An 18,397-nucleotide genomic window follows, 5' to 3' on the forward strand; every position below is an offset into this window, starting at 1 on the left:
AGTAGGACACAAAATGTCTTTCTGCAGATCTTTAGGAGGCAGAAATATGCTTAAAGCGGGTTTGTTGCCACACAGAAGGGACGGGGATTCCATGCATGAAGTAGAAGTAAGAACTTTTCATGCAACGGTTACAGAAAAGTCCTGCAACAATGGACTGTCAATGAGAAACGGAATCCCTGGAGTAAAACATCTACATCACAATAAAATCACAGTATTGGTTGAAAGTAATCCCAAATTAGATTTTTGGCAAAATTGTTCAGCAGCAGTTTAAATTCAGTTGGTATCATGGTATCGATGCAGGAATCACTGATTAAAATCAAATAAATGTTGACATTTACATGTCCCTGATGTTCCGCATACTTCTAACTTTATTTTAAAAAATGTTACATCTTTCATGTTGGTTATGAAATCCTCTGTTTGACTTTGCTGCGATTCTTTAAAGCTTCCAGAAAATAATTCATCAACTATTTTCATTAGATTGCGTAAGCTTATTTAGGTTTTTATGCTCCATTTCTCTCAACATCACATCTGTTGAATGAATAATTGCTGACATTTGTAAATTATTGACCGCTATTTTACAAATAAAGGTGTTTTGAATTCCTCCTCAATGCTTCTTTCTCTTCCTTGTCAGATATCACATATAAACAACCTGTGATTTGAGCAGCACCAAGAAAAACAGTAAGAAAAAGTAAATTCATACATTCCAGAAAACAAAGGTTTAGCTGTTTTTCTCTAAAACAAGACTTTTAAATACACAATTTACATATTTCATAAAATATGTATAGATTTCCTCTGCAATAAAAGGGCAGATTAACATAAAATGGTTTTATTTATAGGCAGTCATTGAGCTTAACAAATATTTATTACTTTTTTAAGGATTGTTCTAAAATAAATAACTGACGGTGTTTACAGTTCTGATCAGATTTATCGGGTCCCTTGGTCAAGATGTTTAGGAGGCCTTAAAATAAAACCACCTTTTATAGTTGAAGGATCATTATATACAGAAAATAAAAAAACATATTGTTTTGCAATAATGTCAACGTTGGCACTTTATTTTATTACCAGTACACTTCTGCCTATAGGAGAGGCCTTATATGCCCGTCCTACATTTTACCAGAAGACCTTTCATTAATCCTTTTGCAACGTATCCATAGATCATCCAGAATCTTCAGCTCCACATCTTTTCTGTTTGATTTACATCTGGGGTCAAAGGTGGCGATGGATCCAGGGAGCGATATCTGCTCGTCTGTTCTATGATTTTGCTCATTACTTTTTGTCATGATGGTTTGTTTTAGTTAGTCGGAACCCATCAGTTCTTAGTTTGTTTTTGCCTTCCAATCATTTCCATAGATTGTATAATGTAGAAAGTTTTCCAGAGCCACTGGAAGAGAAGCAGGCTTAGACTGAAAGTCACAAATCAGGATGTTTTAGAAAATCAGACAAACTCAGAAATAATTGGCTTAAAGAAAAAGGAAAATTCAAACCGATTGTTTTGGAAACGGATATTGATGCAACTGGTGATCTGTGGGAAAAAATATGACTAAATGTTTTTATTAAATTTCATAATTGAAATAAATGTGCATACATCTAAGGCTGGATCACTGTAAACTTTGCTTTAAGTTAATGACTAAAATTTGAGCTGCTTTGATATTTGTTCCCTTCTTTAAACATCTTAGCCTTCTTTGTAAATCTTTAAGAGAAATGTTTAATTCTGTATTCTTCTAAAAAGTCCTAAGAAATTATCATAGAGGAATTCCAGGAAGTGCTTGAACCTCAAACCCTGCAGCATATAGGAAAAAATAATTTAAAAATCTCCCCATCAGCAACAAAATATGGAAGTCATGAAGGAAAGTTTAACAGCCTGATGATCCATCCGGCCTGATTTACATCAGACATGACAACACGGATAGATCGTCTGTCTTGTTTGGGCCAAGAGCGCGGTGGAGGGACTGACTCCATAATGTCCATAATGGTTTTTGATTTCTCTCTGCCTCCATTTCTGACAGTTTAAAAGGAGCCAAAAAGCATCTCTCAGGATTCCTTCTCCATGAGGAGAAGAAGCCCATTAAAGATCCATTACTCTGCCACACCGGGTCGTCCATGATTGCAAACTTTGAGTCTCTGATCAGCTGCTGCGTGAAGATGAATATAAACACATTACATGTGATGATTAGTGAATATTACTCTGAGTCTTTTCTATCGGGGCAATCAAAGACTTTAGCTTGGAGCCCTCTACAATCCTTTCTTTGAAATTTCCGTCCCATCTTACGACGGCGTATTAGGAAAAAAAAAATGGAATTTAAATTTTTGAGTTTAAAGTAGCATATTTACGAGAATGAACACGCAAATTTATGAGACGATAAACATGCAAATTTAGAAGGAAACAAGTAGCAAATGTATAGGAATAAAAAGGCAGATTTACATGAAAAAACATGCAAATTTACGAGATATTAAAGATGCTAATTTAGAAGGAAAAAGTAGAAAATCTACAAGACTGAAAACACAAATTTAAAAGAAAAAAACTTGCATATTTAAGATATTCTAAGCATGCAAATTTAGAAGAAAAATTTAGCAAATTTTAAAGATTACAAGCATCCAAATTTATTGTATCGTTAATTTTTACTTTATAAACTTCCATGAGGCCATTGCACCGTCTTATTCCATCGCTAAAGCTGCCCATTCATGATGTATTTGCATGTGCTTTATGTAGCACTTTATTCTGTAAATGTATTTTTAAATCTTGCAAATTTGCTGTTTTTCTCCTAAATCCGTGTTTCTTTCTTATTTTGCTATTTTTTCTCTTATATTTGTCTATTTCAATTTTGTAAATTTGTGTTTTTTTACTCTCAGCTTGCATGTATATTCTTGTAAATATGCCACTGTAAACTCAAAAAATGTAAGTCCCATTTTTTTTTTTCCATCTTTGAATGGTCCTAATACACCATCGTTCCATCCCACTATGGATCCCACGGTTTCTTTCACCACATCAAAGCGCCACCTCTCCCCCCTCCCAACAGGCTATAATCAGAACTCTCCTTTAGTCATCTCTTGCCTAAAAATCAAACATTGAGGTTTAGTAATTAGCCCGTCGCTCTGTAAGAAGCTGTGATTTATAGTCCGCTCTGCCTGTGAGCTGAAGCCATGGCAGCCGTGACAACAGTTTAATTTGGGTGGCTTTCATTGCAACGTTTCATAGCTTGTTAAGAGAACCCCCCCGTATTCCTGGCTTTATCGCTAACCGTTTTAAAACAAGCGGACGGCCAGCTTGATCAAAGACATCTGCAAACAGCTGCCAGCCGCCTGCGTTTGTTCCCACAGCTCCATGTTCACCGGAACAAGTCCCAACACGACTTTAAACTGTTATTCATGAGGAATCGTTTCCTGAAGATCAGTTTATGTTCATGATCTAAAATAAAAAATAATCTTCCATTGTGAGCTCTGTCTTACCACTTCTGGCAACAAAAAAAACAGATTTCTGAAAATAATATATTTTTCTTTTTTACAAAATTCAAAAGTTTACAAACAAAACATCCAAATGTTCCTTCCAGGATTCTTCTGTTAAGTTTTATCCCTTTTTTAATGGAACCTACTGCATAAAAGCATTTAGTCATCACCATGCTGCCACCACCATGCTTCACTCTGTGGATATTGCAGTCAAAGGGATAATCTTCCTGCTTTCATGGGGGCCGCAGCAGCAGTGAACATTGCTTGCTTTAACTTTCCCGCTTACACTCCTGTTTTCACTGATTCCAAGTAGATAACGCAGTTCTTTTTATCACTTTTATTTCCCAGAATGATAATTTAAAGGTCTTGAAGACCAAAGTCAGGCTCTGATGCTGGGTTATCGTCCTCATCGTCAAGAAGTTCGTTGGCGTCGTCCTCCGGAGCAGCGAGGTCACTCGGTGTGGACGTATCTCTTGGAGGTGTCAGTCGGTGGGGAGCTGGCGGTAAACAGAGAGAGATGTTCGTTTGTGAATGAAAGTTAGCAGATATCCCTTTGCTGTGCCGTCAGGTGGGATCGGGTTGGAAAACTTTCGGATCTGCGTTTTCCTCGCTAGTGACTGCATTTTTTTATCCACCTCTGTGTGCGTAAGAATCCTTGAGTGCCAGTGAAAATAACTCGGCCTTAAAAGGACCTGATTGCAGTGGGAAACAATCAGGCGTAGATTGTAATCTCTTCCTGGATCTGTTCTCGCGGGTGAGCAGAGTTTCAGGAAGAAAAGACTGTTAGCTTCAGAACTGCAGGAAAACAGCGGGACCACTGATGTCCATCTGCTGCTGATCGTTCCGCTCTAAACAAACGCAACATAAAAACATCTTTCAAGCTGTGCAGTTTATTTTTATAATTATTTTAGTAGCAGACTGATCGATTCCTTTGTTTAAATCTGAGGTGAGAAAACAGAAAACCAAAGCATGAGAATAACTTCCTGTGGTTTCCTGACATTAAAAATACGACCGGCAAACGCATATTGAGATGTTAAAAAAATAAAACGGTCTATTACTGAAGATGAAAGTGAAACCTAACAAACAATGCTGCCTGCTCCTCTGGGCGAGTCAGAGCTGATGGATCAATTGGGAAGGTAAGGGCCAGGTGGTGCGGGGGCGGAGCTACATGTCCAGTCTTGCTGAAAAGTCATCATCCGACTGAGCTGCTCTGCACAATCTTCTCCTGTTTCTGTCTCATTCTGAAAACCTGTTTATTAGCAGGAACAGGAAGACGCCTAAACTGTCTGGCTCAGCCGGGGAAACCTGGGCTCTCCTGCGTTTCGATATTTGAGTTTTAACGACATAAAGAAGTGCATAACAAGGAGGTAGAAAGACTGCAGACGTTTAGCATCTAAAAATACCTACATGAATTCAAGTCTGAAAGAAAATCCAACAAAATGAATCACTTCTAGTATTCAACCACCCAGAAAACAGTTATTCTGGGTTTAGTTTAGAGTTGATAAAAATCCTGCAGTTGTATTAAAAAAGAATCATTAGAGAAAAGAAGAGAAAAAAGTGGGATGTTTAGAGAGACATCTGGAATAATTAACCAGCGTTTCTATAGGTTTATGAAGCTTGAACTGAAACATCTGTAAGATAATAATTAGATTTAAGGCTTACTGTGTATGCGTCTCATTAAAACGTAAAACTCCTGATGCTCAATACTTTGGTTATGTGAGTTAAGTTGTTATAATGTTGTTAAGTGTTTCTTTGTTCTGGTATGCAAAGAGAATAAACTGACTTAAATGCATCTTGGCTGGAGGTTTCTTCCTGTTAAAAGGGAGTTTTTCCTCTTAACTGTCGCTACAAGCATGCTTAGTGTGAGGGATTGTATTTGAGTCAATGAGTCGATGCAATCAACTGGTTTTCCTTAGATAGAAAACTTTGAATCAATCTGACTGGATGATCTGGTTGAACTGTAAAGAGACCTGAGATGACATGATGTGAATTGGAGCTATAGAAATAAACTGAATAGAATTGAATGTTATGGACCTGTAGATGTGTCGCTCTGTCAACATGTCTTGGTCATTCAGACTGTGTAGAACTTTAGATCCTGAGGAATTCATTTGGTCCTTTGACTGAGGCGCCGTTTGGATATTTAGGAATTTTCAAGTCACCTTACTCACCTGCATATTTCCTGGAAAGTAGCCAATCACAGGCGGGTTGCTTTGTGTGGCGGTTAACGCCTTCAGAGTGACAAACGTTGACATGAGCGAGCAGAAACAGATCCACAATCCACGAGGAGAAGGGAGGCTGCGAACGCGTGGAAATCAAAACATTCATGTGTGTGTGAGATATTGGGGCCCTGAGGTTCTCTATTTGCACATGTAACATGTTAAACAAGAGCGTGAGGAGCAGCTTATAGGCGTCCGTATGAAGTAACGCTGCTCGAAGGAGTATTTATTGTGTGTTTGGACTTTTGGTAGAAAACTGATGCCATACTTTTGCCCCTAGATGTAAAACATTCTAGGGAAAAAAAGAGACTAAAATGTCCGCTGAACAGTAAAAAAAAAAAAGGTGGCAGTATCATAATGTGGGTATTCATTTCTCCAGCAGCTTATTAGCTGATGGGTGAATGTGAATGCAGAGAATTAGTCGATTGTTTTTCTGTTTCAATAAAATACAGTGGAGTAAAGAAAATCTAATAGCTTCCAGCAGAGTGAACTCTGTAATTTTGTTCATTCCTACCCGGGTCCTCCTCCTCCAGCCAGGACAGATCATCAGAGCTGATCTCTGCCAGACTCGGCGTTGGGCTGGAACTCTCAGAGTCCGAATCTTCCTCATGGCCTCTAAACTGTCTGCTCCTGCTGGAAGGAGCCAGGAATGGCGAGTCCTCTGAAAACCAATGAGAAATGCTCTTACAGGTTCCTCCTGCTGAGGGAAGGAGAACCAGAGAAGAGAAGTGTACCTAATGTCAGCTCTGATACCAAAAGCTGCGATCCGTGTCCTCTGGGATTCAGACTCTTCACCTCCTTCTGCAGGTCTGACAAGGTTGTTCTGTGGCGAGGGATACGGTGCAGCCCATGACACAAAATAAAAAGATGTAACATGTACAAACAAAGCAAAAAGATAATCAGCAGAGATTGTTTCCATTTTTATCTTAATTTCAGTGCCTTTTTTGACAATTGCACATCAATTGCACTTAAAGCAGATCTCATACCTCATCTGATAGAATTTGGTTGGAATGCCATGCAAGCTGCGGAGAGTCTTCAACTGATATCTGCTGTGTCTTCTAAAGCTTCCTGTCAGATCCTCCAACATCTGTCAACAACAACAAAACAAACAGCAGAGGATTAGAGGCAATGCAACAAAAGGCCTGAAGCAGACGGGGAGGTGAGTGTTTACCTGACAGCTGTGTTCATATTGTCTTTTCATCTTCTCTGCCTCCATCTGCTGGAGGCGCATGTCCGCCTCTGTTCCCCCTTGAAACAGAGAGGAGAGATGTGAGCGGTGGTTTCCTGTCTGAATGTACGGAAGCAGAGCGCTGCTGGAACTAGAAACTCACTCAGCTGCGTTTTCAGCCTGTCCAGATCTATCCGCAGGAAATCCACCTCATCACGCTGGAGCCTGGAGCTCCAACTAAGGGATCAGAAAACATGTTGCATCACTGGCAGGACGAGGATGAACGCATTATCTGATGATACAGCAGCTCTATGGAGCAGATTTTTATCACTTTATCACTTTAACATTTTTTTGGAAATGGAAATTTTAAAAAGATAAAATAAAACCAAGAAATTACTTTCAAAAACTTCTGTATCAAAAAAGATTTTCATTTTTCAAATGTTATTTTTTTATTTTATCAAATTTCTTATTTATATAATTTAAGTTTTATGGATTGCATTCTTTTCTAATTGGGTTTTGCAGATCAGATTCTCTTTACTTCATCTTGAGTGAGGAGCAAAGAAAAGCAGCAATATGTTTATTGGTCAATGGGTTCCTATTGGGCTTGAAATAAAGAGAATAATGTGTAGAACAGAATTTGAAAAGACTGCAATTTGTCCACAACAACAACTTGACAAATCTATTAAAGATTTACAATAAAAATTAAGACTGAAAATTTTAAATCCGAAAAGAATTTTATATACCGGTATATATATATTTTTTTTTTTTAAGTACTATGAGAAAACAGCAAAGTTACTCTCAAAACCTCTCCTTTCCCTGTTCATTTGTTTATTGAAAAGGATTAAAACACAGTCTGCTTCACCCACAAAATGAGCTATACTCTTGGTTTAACATTAATAATAAAAAAAGGTCTTTAAACAAAAACAAAAGCTGGAGAAACATAGAAACAGAAACAAACATATATATTATATTATATATATTTTTAAGTGAAACATGATGGCTTTACCAGAGAATCTTTTTAAAGATCTCTCTGGGTTCTGAAAATAGGGAAGTCATATTTAAAAGTCGAATCATTCTGGCTTAAACATGTATATAAATGTAATCTTTATCTCTTTATTGAAATCAGAATCCTTTCCTTTCCCATTGAGTTGCGTCCCAGTGTTCATGGATGGTCGTCTGTGTCTTCGGCAGGCGTAGAGCTAACAGAACTGGCAGCGTTGCGAGGCAAGGGCTCAAACGTGCGGCTGGAAGCCTTCTACACCAAACCAAGCTTCTGCCGCCCTGGCGTCCTCTTCCACAACATCTTCGTCCCCACTTTCCTCCTCTAAATAAAAAATGGATGACGGAGGAGACTCATCCACGACCTCCGACACTAAACTCTCCTCCTCTTGCATGTTTCCGCTGTCCATAGCGTTCCTTGACAGCATTGTTTCTTTTTTTTTTTATATTAATATATGTTTAAGTTTTCAAAGTGCAACATACAAAAATCACACATGCGAGTATAAAGCATACATATCTATCTATGAAGGCAGGGGTGGCATGCTAAGAAACTGGGCGGCTGTCGGGGTCAGTCTTAGACTGAGAAATATGGTCCAGAATTGGCTGCCAGATACTACAGGAGCCCTTAACATCGTACTGCGGTTTTTCCAAATGAAGAATCTCAGTAAAATCGCTTATCCACATTTTAAACCGAGGAACCTTGTCAGTTTTCCACAATCTTCATATTACTTTCTTAGCTATTTTCATTCCATAAAACACAATCGTTTGTATAGAAATGCTGCAGTTCCTCAGTGAGGGAGAGTATCCATACAATATAATTTGGGGGTCGGAATTAAGGTACATTTATACACTTCAGAGAACCGTTTGAAAATGTTGCACCAATAATGAAAGAGCTTGGAGCACGACCAGAACAGATGAGTCAACGAGCCATCGGCGGATTTACATCCATCACATTTTGGGGATATTAATGGGAATATTTTGTGCAAATTTGTTTTTGAATAGTGGAGCCTGTGAAACACCTTGAACTGAATTAACTGGTGCTTTACATTATTAGAGCATGATCCAATCCTCCCAGACCTCACTCAGATCTGCAAGCCCAGCTCCTCCTCCCATGCAGCCTTCAGAGAGTCTGTGGCAGAATTGATTCCCTCTGCAAAGATGCCAACAAAGCTTGATTTTTTTTTATTTTTTTTTTTTTATTCTGGGGAGCCCAACAGCATTCTGCCTAACTTATTTTCTTCTGGGAGAGATACGAAGTTCAGGATGTTAATTTGAACATAATTTCTTATTTACAGATACCTGAAAACATTTGTGTCCAGAACAGAGAAGCGGTCCCTCAGCCTTACAAATGAAGCAAACCTTTTGTCGATGTACAAATCTTTGATTGTAGTTAGGCCTTTTAGCCTCCAATTTTTAAATGATATATCTGATAGTGATGGGGGGAAAGTATGGTTGTGGTAAATTGGCGCATGAACTGAGGTATCTGGTATGTCACAGTAGACCTTCATTTGGTTCCATATCTTTAAACAGTTTAAAACTATCAAATTATTTACTCCAGTACTTCAGGGGGAAATTGGTGCTGAGAAAAGGAGTGTCTGAAGGGAACCGTTTCCAACAGTGCTTCTTTCGATAGCCACCCAAGGAGGTGGATTTGCAGAGAGTTGTTGAGCATCACCCTCCTGCCAGTAGACCAAGGCCTTGCATTCGCTGCCCAATAGTAATGTTGAAAGCATGGTAATCCTAATCCCCCCTTCTCTCTTTGTTTATGTAAATTTGCTTTTGATATGCTATGGGTTTTAAAATCCCAGGCAAAATTATAGAGTCCAGTGATTTAAAAAAGGCCCTTGTTAAAAAAAAAATATGTAGGCTCTGAAAAAGGTACAAAAATTTAGGAAAAGACACAATTTTAATGTGTTAATGCGGTCAATCACTGAGAGTGGGAGCGTTCTCCATTTCTCAACATCTTTCTGAAGATTGTCCACTTTTACTAAAACTTTCAGTTTGAAAATTTGTTTTGGGTCTTTTTGCAAAATAACTCCAAGATATTTCAGTTTGTCAGTTATCTTAAATAAAAGATTATCTAAGAATTCAGTAGGGAGGCTTGCACCCAGTGGCTTAAATTCAGACTTTTGCCAATTACTAGCATAACCTGAAGTGTCACCAGATGACTGAATAAGATCTAGAAGAATTGGTACTGACTGCTCAGGATGTGATTCAAAGACCAGAACATCATTGGCATACACTGTCGTTTCTAAGTCAGCTATCTAGTGCTACTTGGTCCAAATGCAGGCTGCTCAGTGACGCAGTGGGTAGCACTGCTGCCTTGCAGCAAGAAGGTTCCGGGTGACTGTTAGGTTCATTGGCTTCTCTAAATTCCCCTTAGGTGTGAGTGATTGTTTGTCTCTGTGTTTCCCTGTGATGGACTGGCGACCTGTCCAGGGTGGACCCCGCCTCTTGCCAGTAGACAGCTGGAGATGGACACCAGCACCCCTTACGACCCTACTTGGAATTAAGGGTGTTGATGGATGGATGGATGGATGGATGGATGGACCAAATGTAATTTCTAGGGATGCACGATATAATCGGCCCCCTATCGGTATCGGCCTTAAAACTGAATATCGGACATCGGCCACCCCACCGATATTTAACCCGATATTTGATCAGCTTCTGAGTTTCTAAAGTCTTAAAAACAATAAAAAATACTACTTCTTCTTCCTCCTCAAAAACTTCTTTTTTACAGACTTAAAAACTTCTAAAGACGAAGGAAAAAATATTGATACATTAAAATATCACAATATCTTCCTATGCTGATATATTGCCATTTAAAAACACCATATCAATCTCTTTTACTAATGAAATACAAAATCCCCCGAAAATTCACAAAATTTTGCCATATTTTTATATGTTGATATATTGACGCAGTATCGATCTATTTTACTAACAAAATCTCACAAGAATTTGCAAAATCTCAAGAGAGTTTGTAACAGAACGATGAAATTTCACGAGATTTTGAAAGTAAAATAGATCGATACCGCGTTTTTAAAAATCTATTTGATATCAGCATATGAAAATATATTTGAGTATATTATTTTTCAGAGTGTCAGAAATGGATAACAAAACTGCTATTTTCAATGACTACTTATTTTTGTCCAGCTTTAACATCGGTATCAATATCGCTTATCGGCTACATGAGTTTTAAAATATCGACATATCGGATATCAGCCAAAATCCCAATATCGTGCATCCCTAGTAATTTCCCATTGGGAACCTGCTAGCACTAAGTTGCTAAGTTGATAAAAGACCAATCACATTCAATTTATCCACTGGTGTAAAGTCGTGCACCACTCAGGAGAATTCAGAAAAAGCAACAATTGGAACGTTTCCCTACGACTTTAAAGAAAATGTCAACTTTTATCATTTAAATATATCTAAAATAATAATAAACCAGTCTTCTAGTGATGGGGGGGGGGGGATTTACACATTTGTTTGTTATTTAATTTTTACTGGCTGCTACTAAAGCCAGATTAATTATTTTTTTCTACATTTCCATTTACAAAACATGATCTTTGCTTAAGAAATAATGGATGAAAATCCCCTCCATATAGCAGCAGTTATATCCCACCTCTCTTCCAGGTGGCTGCGTGATGCGGCCTCGGTCATGAACCCCCGCAGGCTGCTGAGCTCACGCCCAATCTCTCTCCTCCACTGCTCCATCCTTCGCTCCACTCCTGAAATCAGGTCTTTCCTTTCATGGTTCTTCGCCCTGAGCTCCTCAGCCAGACTCTGAACTTCCTCTGTAGGAAGCAGCAGAGAGGTAAATCAGAACAGAATCTTTATTTCATAGATAGTGGGATGATTCCAGTGCAGAACAGCTGGAGAACATTCAGTAATCAGGTTACTGCTGGTATTGAATAAACTAAACAAATTATTCTCATCTTAACCATTTGTATTCTCCTTTCAGCTGCTCTGTCACAGAACATTTTAATTAAACATACATTGAAATGTATGTTTATAGTGTGACACTAAAATATAAGCAATCTTTAATTACCTAATTTAATTGTTATTCATATGCAACATTCTCTGGAATAACACACTTTTGTTTATCCTCGTTTAAAGCGTAACATTGGACTGGACGTGATGATGGGAAGATAATGAAATCTAGTTAAAAAAAACTTAGGTGAGAGGTTTTTAAAGCAGATACCTTGCAGAGTCTGAATGTGGCTTTGCTGAGATTGCTTCTCCCTCTCCAGGTCATGTAGCCTCTGGGTGAGCGACTCGGTCAGCTTGAAAGCGAGAGCAAAACTTTGTTGCAACATATAATACTGAGCAACACAGATAAAAATCACAAACCGTGAAAGAGAAGGCCCAGCGCTCAGCTTGTGGCTGTAAACTCCATATATCTTGGGTTATAATGCAGGACAATGTATTTTGCACTCCAGTGCTTTTCAAGGATTTATTATCTTTAGGAAGTGATTTCTTTTCACATTTATTTATGCTGAATTGAGTACCTTTGTTGCCCTTATAAGTGATATAAGTTATCACAAATTATTTAAAAATCTGTTGAATGATCACACTGCAAATAATTGAAATCTCAATAATCATTTTTTTTTTCTAAAAATAAGTGCATTTTCTTGAATTGAAGAGGTAAGTGAGACACTTTTCCAATGGAACAAGACAATTTACATTTAAAATAAGAAAATAAATTGCTTTGTCTGATTTCAAGTGCATACTATCCAATTATCTTATTTTAAGGGTAGAAATACTCATTCCATTGGCAAATAATGTTATTTACCTTCTTATCTACCCTCTTAGATCGTTTTTGTAATGCAGAAACAGTGAAGTATGGCAGAACCAGCATACGATAAGAGTTTTACTGTCAAAAATGTTGAAAACCATGAAGCCATTTTATTTCCAGCTGATGAGCAACGCTGTATAAATCAGATGCATAAAATCCTGCAAAAATAGACTGAGGTTTGTTTTATCAACTTAAAATGAGCACAAACCTGGCTCTGTATCTGGAGCTGTGACTGAATGGCGGCCAGGTCAGCCCACTGAACATCTGAATGGAGAGATGATGGAGGCGTATGGAGAAGCTGGGCTGTATGAGACGGAGCAGGAGGGCTCAGATCTGAACCCAATCCTCTTTCCTTCACTGTGCATGAAAACTTAAAGTTAGAACAAAAATAGAAATGACTGTATAGAGCAAATAAGAGGAAGTTAAAGGCAATCTGAAAGACCCCGCCCACCTTCTGCTCCTTTAGATAATTTCCCAGCAGAGCTCAGTCTTTCCTGTTGAAACATAAAAAAATCCAAAATTACAACCCATATCTATGTTTTTTCCCCCATACGCGTCATCTAAATAAACTAGAAACCATGTTATCCTACGTGTGTGACTACTGCCCCCTGCTGGTGGGTACTACATTAGCAGGATAGAAAGTGGAGCTGTCCTCACCCTCATGTTAGCGACACTGCCATCAGCTGCAGACAGGATGGAATTCAACTGACTGTCCCAGTTCATGTCTAGATGCAGAAACAAAAAGTCAAACATCATCTGTAATTACTCTAATTCATTAATCACTCTAATTCATTAATTACTCTAATTCATTAATTACTCTAATTCATCACTAATCAGCATTTTCTTCCTCGGTAGAGTCATCTGAGTAAGGCTTCCAGACCCTATGAGGATGTGAGGATTGAGTTGCAGGAGGTTCGAGCTTTTGCAGCTGAGCAGTGACATCCAATAGTCTGGATATATCCAGGTTTCCTGATCATGAGTCAGATCGCTTTCCCTGTTTAATTCTTTGCAGAAACATTTCCAGGATCATGGATAAACACTTCTGTTGTCATTTCTTTGCAATTATTTTTCTTCCTTAGAATGAAACTCTAATGCCAATGGGAGCTGCATAACAGCAAGACTTTTTATTATTAGCTGTTAATACATTTGATCTTTCAGTAGTTAGTATATCTTTAGAAGATTAATACAAACTGTACGTCATAATTAGGCAGCAGCTAAAATGTGAAAACGTATTCTTTTTAACTTCAAAACAAGACAGTCATCCTGTGGCATTAACGGTTATAGCGGTTAAATTCAGTTTCTCAGCAGTTGGCGCATCGTCGCATCGCGGTTGCTAAGCAACGAAAGGTTTGGCTTTAACTTGGGTCTTAAATCATTTTTTAACAAGTGTCCTTTCACATAGACCTACTTACTAAAACTAAGGAGAATGAATCACATAGAAAACAAGGATAATTTAAGCTAACAGCCTTACCCATTTCTTTACACCTCTTCTAGGGGTCCAAGCTTTAGCCGTTACTGCCCTCCCCTCTGAGATAAAGTCAGAAAGATGTCCGGCGGCAGCTTTAAGTCAGTCCGGCTACAGAGAAGAGCTGAAACACCCCTGAACCTTTCCTTCGGTGCGGCTCACCACTTACTACCAAGCCCAGACTATAAATAATAAAATAAACGCTCAAGGACTCCCTCCAGCTTCACTTCTTTTTCTTCTTCGTCTTTCTGGTTCTTCTTCTTCTTCTTTGTGACGTTTATCCGCGGTTGGCAAACTATTTGAATGCACATTACCGCCACCTACCGGTATGGATTGTTGAACAAAATGACAGTATTCTAGCCAATATATTTAGTCCCTTTACTTTATTTCCTAAATATTATAATCGAATATCATCCGTCTTTGCCTGATATAAATACTATTTATAAATAATATCCTAAATGTTATGTTTTATTCCTAATATCCTGCTGTGACTTTTATTTAATTGTCTTTCCAGTTCATCTGCTTCTCTGCATTTTATTAACGGACTATAATTAGACTTAGACAGATTTATTTTTTGTCATTTTGTTTTCACAAGTGCAAAACAAAAAGAATATAAACATGAAGAACACATAAACATGACTGTAAATTTACAGTTCTTACTGTCACTGTCTTGTTATGCTTTTTTTTGAGTGTTCAGTTTAACTTTGCTCCATGTTTTCTAGTTTTGTTGGTTTAGTTCTTATTTTGTTGTGTTTTCTGGTTATATTTCAGTTCTCCGGTTTTTATTTGTTGCCCTTTTGTGTTGGTTTCCTTTTTCCTTTGCTCCTTAGACCTCTCTCTTCACACCTGCTGCCAATCTGCTCGTTAGTCCTCTCTTTGTTTAGTTAGCCATAAATACTCTCCTTGTGCAGTTCCTCAGTGCTGGTTCCTCGTCTAACTTCGTCCAACTCCGTCTTCTGTGTTTTCCCCTGAAGTCACCATGGTTTCTGGTTTGTTTAACTTTTTTCATGTTTGATTTTTGGATTCCTGCCTCAGCTGTGTGTTAATCTTTCATTAAATCTACAAGAAACTCACTTCTGCCTCCCTGCGTCTCCATTTGGGTCCTCAAACCACAATCCAATCCTGACACTAACATTTTCATCTTTTATTTATATATATATATATATATATATATACATATATATATACAATGATAAAATATAATAAAATACAATAACCCATTTTATAAAACATTCAGCAGTCTAATGGCAGTGGGGAAGAAACTGTTATGGAAACTGCTGGACCTGCATCGGATGCTTAACTAATATTCACAGAAAAGTGTTTAGTGCAAAGAATCCCACATGAAGACCAGCGTCTTTCACGAGACCAGATTGAGTTGTGAAACAAATCACTCGCCTTTATGCATACATAAATCTAAATGCTGGCATACAGCTATAGCAGTAATGCTACGTGAAACTGGACTGTCCCTTCGTTTAGTGACAAATGTACAGAAAAAATATCTATATAAACAAAAATCTGTCTCACAATGGAGTGTAATTTCGACTGCTCACCATCTGCTAGAAATCAACACCTACAGCTTGGAGGAGAAAGTCCGCCCACTTTGTAAATTCCTGAAGGTAAATATAAATCCAAGCAGGCCTGTTATTCAAAAAGTAACGCATGTCTAAGCACCATTTCAGTAAAAGACTGGATCACTGATTACGTTGAGTCAATGGAGTCAAACAAATGCCTGTTATTGCTGTTATTCTCCCATTGACAACATCTTTACATAGTTCCTTAATGTGATGTTCTGAATATTGTATTGATATATTGATTTAATAAAAACATTCAAAATGTCTTTCATTCTTCTTTACCATATTAAAAATATATGTGCATTCTGTTGAATGTGACTGCAAGAACTAAATATAATATTCGGATAATCAATCTGATGAGAAACATACTGTACCAGTAAGTCAGTAAAGCAGAGGGTAAGTGATTAAAATGAGAAATATAAAAACGTTAGAGCACATACTATGTCCAATGCAAGTATCTCATTCTGAATGAACACAGCTGTAACACCTGAATGGACTGAGCTATTTAAATCAAAGTAAATGACATTAGTCTGGACGTGTCATTAAAAGGAAAAGAGCCATGCCAATTGGAATGAACAAGGATCTGAAACAGCTTAGGGCATTCATCAGCCAAAATTCCAAACAGCTGTGACCATTACATTTAAACCTATCCACAGGTGTATTACATCAGGCTAGGAGCTACATAAAGCCATTGAAAACAGAAATAATCCTTGTTGGGCTTGGAAGACGGGTGTAATCTTAAGAGAAAGAAAAAAAAAAAAACAACACAGTTTTTACATAGTGGTGGTAGCAGTAATTGTCTGGACCAGTTGTTGAACTTGCAATGGATCCCAGGAAAGTTCAGGAAATCGTGGACCTTAAAATTAACTACATATCCAGAAGATGCAAACAGCAGTACATCATCAGACGACGAGCATCTATGTTTGTTTTGCAAGGTAAGTGCATTATTAGAAGCCAGTAAGTATAATTCCATAATCTAAACATGGTGGATATATTGTCCTAATGCAGTGGTGTCAAACTGCACAGCAAATCCAACATGCTCAAATCAACACTGTCAGATTAGATTTTAACATCCTTGAAGTGTCTATATGGGTCCAGCGAGTGTTAATTTGACTCTTTTTGAAGAGTTGGCGCTGTAACTCTTATTTAATGTTAAATAATAAATCTTTCTGGAGTTGATAATTTAACATTTAAAAGGGAAACGCCGTTTTTTTTACATTGGGCCCTTGATTTTACATTATTATATCATGTTCTACTCACCCATATGAGTTTTGTTTCATTTGGAGCCGTTCTGAAGATATTCCGTTAGGTTCTATCCAGGTAACGTCTTCCTATGGGCAACGACTAGAAGGCACAAACTAAACTGTTAATAATTTATTCTTTATGGTACGCCAGCATTCATAACATGTAGGCCAATCACTGTCCCCCAAACATCCTCCATTATATTTTTTATATTTCTATTTTTTAAAAACAAAGCGGCGTGTATGACATCATCCGCGCACGCCGGCTACCGTTCATTCATCCTGTCCGCTGAACTGCTGCTAGTTTTCCTCACATGCCTGGAAGATGTCTAGAGCTGCTACCACAGATGATCTCACTCTGCAAATGGAATTGAACCATTCAGATTAGCTAGAATAAATAGAAGGGGTAGAGCGTAGCCGCCTGGTGTAATGTACATTGTTTAAATAAAGTGTTTTTTTTGTTTGTTTGGTTTTTTTTTAAACAAAAAAAAAAAACTCCCGTCCGGCGTGCGGATGACATCATACAAACTCCACTTTGTTTTTAAAAGATAAAACATATAACCGTGGATGTCCGGGAAAGTGACTGGCCGACATGTTATGAATGCTGGTGTACCATAAATGAACAGTTTAGTTTGTGCCTTCAAGTCGTTGCCCATAGGAAGACGTTACTTGGATATAACCTAACGGAATATCTTCAGAACAGCTCCAAATCACACTAAACTCATATGGGTGAGTAGAACATGATGGAATAACGTAAAATCAAGGGTCCAATGTAAAAAAACAAAAAACAAAATTCCCCTTTAATTACACCAACTAGGTGTTAGAATTGGAAAATTAACACTCATGTTTTTCTAACTACATAGGAATTATTCTCTAAAGACTAAAAATTTTACTTTTCTGAACATATAAAAATCCCTTTGGAAAAATAAATAAAGAAGCAATGTTTTTTTCAATAAATATTTATTTCAAAAGTGCATCACAATTGGAAAAAATATTTTTCCAAAACTTTGCTTTGTAACAAAATTCTGAAGAGAAGTAAATTTAAACTAAAAGATATTTTCATGCACTGCAGAGGAGGTTCATTTCTCCAATTAAACCGCCGTTTGTGTTTAGGTGTGTCGATGTTGATGAGTTTAGCCACAAATTACATAAAATATTCTTCTACAAACCCTTTTTTCAACATTATAGTTACAAAGATTACAAGTTAGCTAAACATGATTAAACTTTCACCAAAGCAATGTGGCTAATGTCTCTCACACGGCTCTATCTTGACTCAAGAAACTCCATAGAGTTAGAAAAAAAAATAAAAAATGTAAAGCATCTGAGAGAAATTATTTACCAGTCTGGGTAAACTGGTCTGTATGAGAGCAAAATGGAGAGTAATGTTTTCCTCAGCTTTGTTTGGTACCTATAACATTGGAGGCAGAGTCAGTGAATGTTCTCTTTGGGTGTCAAATCCACTATAGGAGTTCAGAGTTGATAGACAAAGAGTTATTTT

General features: G+C 37.6%; 1 protein-coding gene across 1 annotated transcript; it reads right to left on the bottom strand.

Moving 5' to 3' along the window:
- Window positions 1-810: 810 nt before the first annotated feature.
- On the bottom strand, window positions 811-14,347 carry LOC119799274. Its single transcript, XM_038309089.1, has 12 exons — window positions 14,094-14,347; window positions 13,280-13,347; window positions 13,074-13,116; window positions 12,831-12,979; window positions 12,029-12,110; window positions 11,450-11,621; window positions 6,992-7,065; window positions 6,832-6,908; window positions 6,647-6,747; window positions 6,395-6,483; window positions 6,175-6,321; window positions 811-3,941 (listed from the first exon to the last, which is right to left on the bottom strand). The coding sequence occupies exons 1-12, from the start codon at window positions 14,095-14,097 to the stop codon at window positions 3,802-3,804; spliced, it is 1,146 nt and encodes a 381-aa protein (XP_038165017.1). The 5' UTR covers window positions 14,098-14,347; the 3' UTR covers window positions 811-3,801.
- Window positions 14,348-18,397: the final 4,050 nt, after the last annotated feature.

The sequence above is a fragment of the Cyprinodon tularosa genome, unplaced genomic scaffold (assembly GCF_016077235.1).
Source record: "Cyprinodon tularosa strain WSP-4 unplaced genomic scaffold, ASM1607723v1 ctg656, whole genome shotgun sequence".
Lineage (NCBI taxonomy): Eukaryota > Metazoa > Chordata > Actinopteri > Cyprinodontiformes > Cyprinodontidae > Cyprinodon > Cyprinodon tularosa.

Bases quoted from the DNA above. Each gene is read 5' to 3' on its own strand.
- LOC119799274 (XM_038309089.1), bottom strand. The intron at 12,980-13,073 runs GTGGGCGGGGTC...TTTCATGCACAG, and splicing joins ATTATCTAAAGGAGCAGAAG to TGAAGGAAAGAGGATTGGGT. The intron at 6,909-6,991 runs GTGAGTTTCTAG...CTCTGTTTCAAG, and splicing joins CAGGCTGAAAACGCAGCTGA to GGGGAACAGAGGCGGACATG.